Here is a 9,226-nt window from a genome sequence, read left to right as displayed (position 1 = left end):
GGTTACCGGTAAAGATAATCTGTGTCAATGTGGTCATTTGCAGTATCCTTTAGGGGTAATATTATGCAGTATAGATCTATAGATATGCATTTGACGGTTATGGAATTATCAATGGCTACACGTGAACAAACCTGACATATCCTCTTCACGTATCTTGTGATAGGTATTCACATATGTGAAAACCATCATCGGTCCTCTTCAGGTACTGTGACGCCGGAATTTTGGTAATGCGGCCTTTCTGTGTGGTTGCCGTTACGCTTTTGAGTATTTCGATCGTGCCACAAATAATATCCACTCATGTAATCTCCAACGAACAAATGGTTATTAGTACTAATTTGGTGGCACAATCCATAAATGCTACCGAATTGGACTCAAAACAGTGTGCGCATACCGTAATCTATTTTGAGGAGTTAATCATTGTTCTTAAAAAAGGAGTTAATAATTCTTTCCGCAGTTTAACATTTTTTCCTCAAACATTAGTACACGTGCAATTGTACATAAAACCCTAACACTTACACCCTTATAAACTTGGCCTAACATTTTCAACAATATGTTTATTCAGAACAATCCATACCCAAAAGAGTTTAAGCTTTGTTGCAGCAGCTGTAGCAACCGGCGCTTTTCAAAAGAGCACCAAAATCCTCCTGTTTTCCAGTGGAAAAGAAGAGAATTCCGGAGTATATAATGGGCGGGGGCGAGGAGAGCAAACAGGCTGCAGACAGCAGGGGTGCTCCGCCAAAAGCAGGGAAGGGAAGAGCGGAAAAGCCCACCACCACCTTCCTCGGATCCACAACCCGAGCGCCCCCACCCCACCCGGGTCTCCTTTCTTCTCTTCCTCCCTCCCATCCCATTGTCCCAGTCCCAGTCGGCCAGTCCCCTCCCCTCTCTATCACACACACTCCCCCCGCCCTCCTCGCGAGTATTTATTTTAGTCTTACTCTATTCGAGTCCTACCAGTAGCGGGCGAGCGAGAGGGGGTGGTGGTGGTGGAGCGGACGGAGCCGCCGCTTGCTGCGAGATCTAGGTGAACGCGGCCATGGGTGCTCGCTGCTCCAAGCTCTCCGTCTGCTGGTGGCCTCCCCACTTCAAATCGCCGATGCTTGGTTCGCACCTACCACACATTGCGCCCCCCCTAGGATTCTCGATGTTTTTTTTCCTCTCCGGCTGCGTCGTCCGCTTCTGCGGTTGGGGGGCGGCGCCGCCCGGCATTTGGGGCTGCCGCCTTTTGTTTATGCTGCGTTTTCCCCCCCCCCGGGGTTTTCGTTGTTCGTTTCCGTGGATTTCGGGCTTCCGTTCGGTGGAGGTGGTCCCGTCGATCTCGCTGGAATTCATTGCGTCTGGCTCCGATCCATCCCGCTGATTTGTTTGGACGCGCTGCGGCGATCCGAATCTTGTTTTGATCGGGCCACCTGTCGCTGATTTCGACACGTTTCTATGCTCGGTTCGACGAATTCGGTTGCTCTCGCGAGATTTTGGACTTAAACCGCGTGTGGCTCTCTGCGTTCCTTCGGATAATCTCGTGATGGGGAGCAATGCGAAGCTAATCACGAGTTTTTGCTCTTGATTCCGAGGCGTGCTGTTGTTTCTGCTCCCGTCCCCTTGGTCCTGGTCCGACGCCTGTGTTGATACCCTGTGCAGAGAATGGCGCCGCCGACGATGACGGCAGCGGCGTGCCGGTGTTCGCCGAGTACAGCCTCGACGAGCTCCGGGCGGCCACCGACGGCTTCGCGCCGGACCGCATCGTGTCGGAGCACGGCGAGAAGGCGCCCAACGTCGTCTACCGGGGCACACTCTTCAGCTCCGGCCGCACCGTCGCCATCAAGCGCTTCGGTCGCTCCGCCTGGCCTGACTCCCGCCAGTTCCTGGTCCGTGTAGCTTGCTTCGTGTGGCGGATCATTCTTCTGTTGGTCTTGCGTCTCTGGCGTCTGATTGAATGGCTGTGTGTATCTGTGGGTGCAGGAGGAGGCGAGGGCAGTTGGGCAGCTGCGCAGTGGCCGGCTGGCCAACCTGATTGGTTGCTGCTGCGAGAGCGGGGAGCGGCTGCTTGTTGCCGAGTTCATGCCGCATGAGACCTTGGCAAAGCATCTCTTCCACTGTATGTTTGGTTTCTTCTACCTTGCTCTTCTACCACATTAGCTGCAACTAGCACATTTGGGGTTCCTAGAGTTGATCTTGAAGTGGCACTAGTTCGATCGTTGCACTAGGTGATGATATTGGGACCCATAGTTAAGGATGTGTGCCTGTCACTTGTATCCATTTTGGAAGTGTCGCCTTCAATTGGGAGAGGGTTGTTGACGTAGTTTCTGCTGCATAATTCTTTAGGGGTACCCATTTAGCTGTTTGTTTGTCTGGTGCTATTTGTGTACTTTAGACTAACAGGAAGCAGACACACTGGTTTTTTAGTGTTCCTTCAATTGCAAAGTATTGGAGTAATTTATGCTGCAGAATCCTCTATCTGTTTGCTTTGTCTGGTTCTATGTTTGAACAGGCTACCTGTAAATCAACACATTGGTTGTCTATAATTGCATTGGTCACCCATATCAAGTGTGCCACATTTTTACTGTCAGTGTTATGTTATTAAGCCCATCCTAGGAGATATTTATAACTTAATTGCACCCAACCTGCAAATGTTGGTTAGGACGAATGATACTTACTGGGAATGGTTTACATTGTATGGCCTGTTAATCATGGATAACTCTTGCAGGAATATGGCAGTTAGGAACTTTAAGCATTTAGGAAAATCAATAATTGGATGATTTTTTAATATGATATGATAGTTGCTCCATGTAAAAAAATTATAATTTCATTTTGCCCTCACGATGGACTGGTGATTATGTGTTGCTGGTGATTATGTGTTTCAGGGGAAACGAACCCCCTGAGCTGGGCAATGAGGATGAGGGCTGCGCTTTATGTGGCACAGGCATTAGAATACTGCAGTAGCAAAGGGAGAGCACTCTACCATGACCTGCATGCATACAGGGTCGTTTTTGATGTGGTAAGTCCCTACTTGTTTGCCATAGATGCTTTTCAGGCCTTCCATACGAAAGTGTAATCCTTTTGTTTCTGGACTGTGACTTGTAGGATGGTAACCCAAGACTATCATGTTTTGGTCTGATGAAGAACAGCAGGGATGGAAAGAGTTACAGTACTAATTTGGCGTTCACACCTCCTGAATACCTGAAGACAGGTAAGTGTGTCATACACAGCAATAGTGTTCCATGAAAGATTTTGGGAATGTGGCTTTTTATTTGTTTCTGAACTTCTGTTCTGCAGGTAGAGTTAGTCCAGAGAGTGTGGTTTACAGTTTTGGCACCATCTTGCTTGATCTCCTGAGTGGAAAGCACATTCCACCAAGTCATGTAAGTTTTCCTTGCTCTCTGTGTGCTTTTAACATATTCTACAAATATAATACATCTTCTGATGTAGTGTAAGGTGTGTATGCATTTTGTCCACATTTATTCTGCTGTTAACTGGACCTACTCTTTAATTACAAAAGCAAAACCTATATTCCTCAATTTTCAGATTTTGCATTGACCTCTGCTTGCCTTTATGTTAATTTGTATGCATGGACATTAAGTTGAACTAGCTTTTCCCATTGATCAATTTATCGAAGGAATGTTTCTTTTCTGTAGGCCCTTGATCTTATAAAGGGAAAGAACTTCCTGGTGCTCATGGATTCTTGCTTGGAAAGTCATGTATCCAACTCTGATGGAACTGACTTGATGCGATTAGCATCCCGCTGCTTGCAGTATGAAGCACGAGACCGGCCAAATCTGAAAGCAGTGGTGTCTGGTCTTGCAAGTCTCCATAAAGACGCTTCTGTAGTATTCTCTATCCTTGCAACTTTCACTAGCACATATGATGTTCTTTGCAAGGAAACACTTAGTGTATGTGTTGAGAACACAAAGGCTGGTCGTGTGTGCCATACATTTTAACTTGCATTTCTTTTTGATGGCATCTAGCATGTTGGCTTGCTTAATAGTTCTAACTGAATTTTGATGCAGATTCCTTCGCACACTTTGCTGGGCATCCAACAGGATAAAAGAAGCTCAGACAAAGTCCGGTTATCTGGTATTGGAAAAGCTTTTGCCAGAGCAGACCTGAACGAGGTTCATGAGATATTGCTGGATGATGGCTATAATGAGGACGACATGGCAAATGCTGAGGTAAAAGAACTGCTTCTATCAAATCTTATTTCTAGGGCGCTTGTTGCTGTGACACTATAGAATAGCAAGTGTAAAGTACAATTTACAAGCTTTTTATCACCAACTCACCATTCTGGCTGGTTAATGTTTGTCAAATGCCCAGTTCTGGCATAGCCCAAGAGTGCCATTTTATGAAATTGCTCCTGCGGTGTTGTTGTTTTCATGCTTTGAATGGTAACTTTGGGAAAGAACACTTGATATACATCTTACATGTGTATTTGGAATGCTGGAACTTGCAGGTATCTCTCCAGTCATGGACCGGCGAATTGTCTGAGAGCTTCGTCGTCAAGAGGCATGCAGACAATGCCTTCAAGTCCAAGGATTTTGCAACTGCCGTCGAGTGTTACTCAAGGGTATGCTATATTATCATGTGATGCACACATATAATTTTCCTATCTGTACTTTTTGTCCAATTAAAATCAATACATTTGCTACTTTATTGTTTTTAGTCAATTTAGATTAGTCTTGCCGTTGTGAGTTTGAAGCCCAAAATGTTTTCTGTTTACCTAGTTAGGTTAGCTAGTCTTTGGGTTCTTTTGCAAATTAGAATGCTGTCGTATAGGTGCTTGAATCTTGATTTATTTCCAACACTAATGATAATCTAAACTTCAAACTCTGAACACTGGATGTCCCGTGCCGTGCCTGAAATATGGTAGTAACACATATCATGTATTGCTGGACTATGTTAAATTGCTATGCTTTTTCTTTACTGTCTTCTGGCAATTGATCTATGGTATTTGTATGTTTGGCAGTTCCTTGACTCAGGTGCAGCGGTGGCTCCAACAATGCTGGCGCGACGATGCTTCGCATATGTAGTGGCTGGCAAGTTGCAGGAAGGCCTAGAGGATGCAAAGAGGGCTGAGGACATTGCACCTGGGTGGCCAATGGGACACTATCTGCAGGCGTTGGCACTCCATAGCCTGGGAAGGGAGGCGGAAAGCAATGAAGCACTAAAGAAAGGCACTGTGTTGGAAGCTGAAAGAAATAGTAGAGCTACAACTGTATAGCCGCCCTGAATGTGTGATGCTCTCTCTGCTTGTACTTAATATCGCCTGCATTTTGGGTGCCCCCCTCCAATGCTTTGCCGCCAGTAGGGCTGTTTTTGGTATTCCCTAACATGTATCGGTGTTTCCAATGGTTTTACAAGTCAAAAAATCTCCTAGGTTGGCTGTTATTACACCTCCGATATATTCATGAATACGGAAATGGGCAACTAGTATCGTGATAGCATTCTGTTGATGTGAGATTGTAAAGTGACAATTTTCATTTTATTTCAAAAATTCATGTATATACAAACTTTCAAATTCTTATCAGGTTTAAAACTTGAGATATTTGATCAGTTAGGCATAAGTGCTGGAGTATTTGTTTTGTTCTTGATAGGGGTGGTAAAGGGCCTTAAAATTTTGTCTAGATAATCTAAGAGCCAGGTTTTAATCTTATGCAATTTTGAGGTAAAAAATTTAAAGATCAAGTTGGATTGTGAAGAGACTAATAGGGCCATGATCTGTTAGTCAGTTTTTCCATAGCCGATCTGTTAGTTTTTCCATAGCCGTGAATGGAAGTGGTTAAGAACGCCGGAGCAGAGTATCAGGCAGCTTAAGTTAGGGTTTGATCCTCTAGGGCATCTGTTACCCATTATAGCAAGTTAGCAACACCAGGCAACTGGTTGCATTATGTGTGTATAAGCATTGTCTATGGGACGAAGCTGTAGTCTTCGTGTTGTGTATGGGGCCATGCATCATGCTCCGTTTTGTGTGCGTGCTGTCCTCTTTCTTGTTATCTAATGATATTTCTAAAGGAGTTTTTCTAACCAAGTGATTAGATGGTGCGTTCACCGTTCCATCATTTCTCAAACCAAATTAGACCAACAAAAGAAAGTCCTGTTTTTAAAATTTTTAATGACATTTAGAAACGAACTATTATGTTTTCAAATTATTTGAAATTCTAGCTTTACCTAAGTCGACATTTCCATCTTTGAACATCAATTCCTTGAAATACGTATACTTTAACATGTGAATCATGTATCATGGAAGTATTTCTTATGGTGAACCTAATAACTTCTAATGTGAAATGCTATATATATCGTTTGACATAGGGCAAAAGTAGAATGGCAACTAATATGAACCTGAGTAATTAGCTTGTCCGAGTGGAAAGTGCAGCCTCACCTTGTTTTCTTGCAAGGACAAAATTTTAGTTTGAACTACGATATCTTCAAATGCATGTCTAATATGGATTATACATAAATGTTTTTTTAGACTGATTATACATAAATGTTAGCATGCTCTATGTGCATCAGACTGCAATGACTCAAGCAAGCAAAAGTCGCGTCCACCAGCTATGTCCGTCTAAATGCATCGATACAATAGTTTAACTATCAAACACGTGCAGCTTTCGCAACAGAATTGTTCTCTCGAACTGTATCAAATTATTACAGGCATGTTCGCTGTCATGGTTCATAGACAAGGCACATCCCTCAAAAGTGCAAGACCTTGGGATTTCCTTTTGCGCGATCCATGAATTAGCAAGTCACTGATGCTGTATTGGAGTACTTAGCAGCAGGTGGCCACATTCTAAAACCAACCAAAATGGAGAAACAGAGCGACAAATTACACTACAAAATGCAACTAGTGCTTCCCATGTCACATCTGAGGCCGGTTCCCAAGCATCTGACCAACTATGTTTGACACCTGAAAAGAATGCCCGAAAGATGGATTAAAATGCTGTGACATTAACTATTCGCAATCAATACAAACAAACAAACAGGTAACCACTATCAAACAAAACACTACAGCCAGCATATCAACATTCAAAACAGTGGACTGACAACTACGGTGCTAAGCAGGGACCTTAATCAGTAACCATATTATAGCAGATATATATAAAATCAGCATTTTGTATATTTCTTAAATAGATAGAGTGAAGGCTGTGGCATCAAAATTATAACCGTAAAAATAACATAACGAGTATATATAGATATAGGAAAAATCCATTCAGTAGCAGATAACGCCTACTGATTATTAAAAGTACAGCCAGAATATCAACATGGAAAACAATGAATGGACAACTACGGTGTTGTTATGCTGGGAGCCTGGGACCATAACCAGTAACCATTATAGCAGATGCATATAAAATCATAACAGCAAAAAGAATATACTAAGCATATATGTTTAGCTTCCTCTGGATGGAGATCACAAATTATCTTTGTTCGCAATAAGCAGGAGCACTAGAAATACATCATTGTTTTCCAAAGCCAAGTCCTAAAGTAGGGAAGAGCAGAAGACACCATCAAGGACACTTTTCACAATTTAATGAGGGCCGTCATGCTACGATATGCTCCAAGTCTAGCTATAAACACTTTAAGCAATTGAATAAGTATAAAAAGGATCCACAAAGAGAAATGGTATTAACAAACTTGCCTGCCAGTACTTGGAAACACATCGATCGATGCAACTGTTCTCACCCATATTGAGCTCAGTTTCTTTATACCTGAAATAAAATAAACCCCCAGGGAAAAAAAACACATACTTAAATCAAACAGATGATAGATCCTTCGTACAACTTCCATAAGAAGTTCCATGCTTGAGGTGTGACCGTGTAACATTGCAGTACACTACCTTGTTCATCTAGTTAAGCTATATAATTACCCATACATAACAACATAGAATAAGATAAATACAAACTTTTAGATGAGAAGGTTGTCCGTTACAAATGAAATAAGGATGCCATAACAAGACTATGAAAAGTGTTTCAAAAGTTTGTAGTTATACAAAACATAAGATGATTATATCTGTACCTTTTCTCAACGCACTTGTCGAAGCAGGTCTGTGTAAGTCTGCATAAGCAAAATGCCACTATCAGAACAAGCAAAATCAAACAGAAATACATTAACATTCCAGATAAGAGCATCTTTGGAAAAAAAAACAAGCCTAATCGAACTAGGAAGACATTATGTAGGAAAAAGACAGCCAATTCTGCTTTTCTTGGGAAATAGATTCAATTCCTTCAGTTCGTCCAGAATGAGGAAACAAAAGATGGAACTATTAATAACGATAAGCATAAGCACGTCTATGCTGCGCACTAACACCAGCCTAGACATATGATCACTTTTCTCTTTGCTGCTGGAATAGGAGGCAATAATAAATAGTTAAATATCGCATCTCACTTTTTTCAGTGCATATTGTTACAACAATTGGTATCAGGAGCCAAAGAAGGGCTGAAGACATGAAGCCACTAGACATATCAATATCATATGAAAAGCCTAGCTTGCAAATTTCAAGACAGGCTTATCCTGACCATGAGTTTAACTTTCTGCCATATTGCACTATGAGATCAGCTTGTAATGCGAGGAGCCTGAGTTCACTTTAACTCAAGCACATGCAAGTCCTTTTTTTCCAGGAATATTCTCGAATTGCAAGCACGCGGCTAACTACAAGCTCTGGTCTAATCCTTGGTGAGATTAGTGATCTCAGGCAAGAAAAATGAGGATATTACTCACTTATTGAAGAGTTCAACCCTGTACTCCATCTCCTTCTCCGCCATCCAAAACATCTGTCCAGTGAAAGGCGCACATCACCCACCTCAGCAAAAGCAAGAAATCCGCAAACCAAAAGCCGAAAATGGGAAGAAATGCGCGTGAACATACCTGCTCCTTCTCCGGGTTGGATGAGAAGCCCTTCGCAGCCATTGCGGCACCTCAGCTGCAAAGGACAGAGGCACGAAGAAGCACCAGAGCTCAAACTCCGAAGGGAAACAAATCATCCTAAGGAGTAGTAATAGAGAACCAAGAGGAGAAGCGGATGCTTACGGGGAAGGAGAACAAAGGCCTAGTTCAAGCGGCGCCGGCGGCGAGATCCGATGTAGCGACCACCCACCAGCAGCCGCAGCTCCGCCCTCCCCCCCTCGCCAAACTCTAGGGTTTTGTCCCTTGGCTCTTCCTCCGTCAGAGAGGGAGGGCCGGTGGAAGGAGATGGCGTGGGGGCCGGTGGGAGAGGGGAGAAACCGAGGGAGGCCGCGACTTCCAA

The 9,226-nt window shown here is 43.3% G+C and overlaps 2 protein-coding genes across 2 annotated transcripts; one reads left to right on the top strand and one right to left on the bottom strand.

The window, feature by feature from the left end:
• Positions 1-797: 797 nt before the first annotated feature.
• Positions 798-5,536, top strand: LOC120649239 (serine/threonine-protein kinase BSK5-like). Its single transcript, XM_039925986.1, has 10 exons — positions 798-1,103; positions 1,639-1,865; positions 1,960-2,095; positions 2,862-2,995; positions 3,082-3,187; positions 3,274-3,359; positions 3,633-3,821; positions 4,005-4,166; positions 4,445-4,558; positions 4,958-5,536. The coding sequence occupies exons 1-10, from the start codon at positions 1,037-1,039 to the stop codon at positions 5,210-5,212; spliced, it is 1,476 nt and encodes a 491-aa protein (XP_039781920.1). The 5' UTR covers positions 798-1,036; the 3' UTR covers positions 5,213-5,536.
• Positions 5,537-6,555: 1,019 nt separating this feature from the next.
• On the bottom strand, positions 6,556-9,224 carry LOC120649238 (mitochondrial import inner membrane translocase subunit TIM10-like). The gene is made up of 6 exons (XM_039925985.1): positions 9,010-9,224; positions 8,848-8,902; positions 8,701-8,753; positions 7,999-8,037; positions 7,622-7,691; positions 6,556-6,892 (listed from the first exon to the last, which is right to left on the bottom strand). The coding sequence occupies exons 2-6, from the start codon at positions 8,887-8,889 to the stop codon at positions 6,845-6,847; spliced, it is 252 nt and encodes an 83-aa protein (XP_039781919.1). The 5' UTR covers positions 8,890-8,902; positions 9,010-9,224; the 3' UTR covers positions 6,556-6,844.
• Positions 9,225-9,226: the final 2 nt, after the last annotated feature.

The sequence above is a fragment of the Panicum virgatum genome, chromosome 9K, assembly GCF_016808335.1.
Source record: "Panicum virgatum strain AP13 chromosome 9K, P.virgatum_v5, whole genome shotgun sequence".
NCBI lineage: Eukaryota > Viridiplantae > Streptophyta > Magnoliopsida > Poales > Poaceae > Panicum > Panicum virgatum.
The sequence above is the reverse complement of the archived record's forward strand: the minus strand, read 5'-3'. Positions and strand labels throughout refer to the sequence as shown.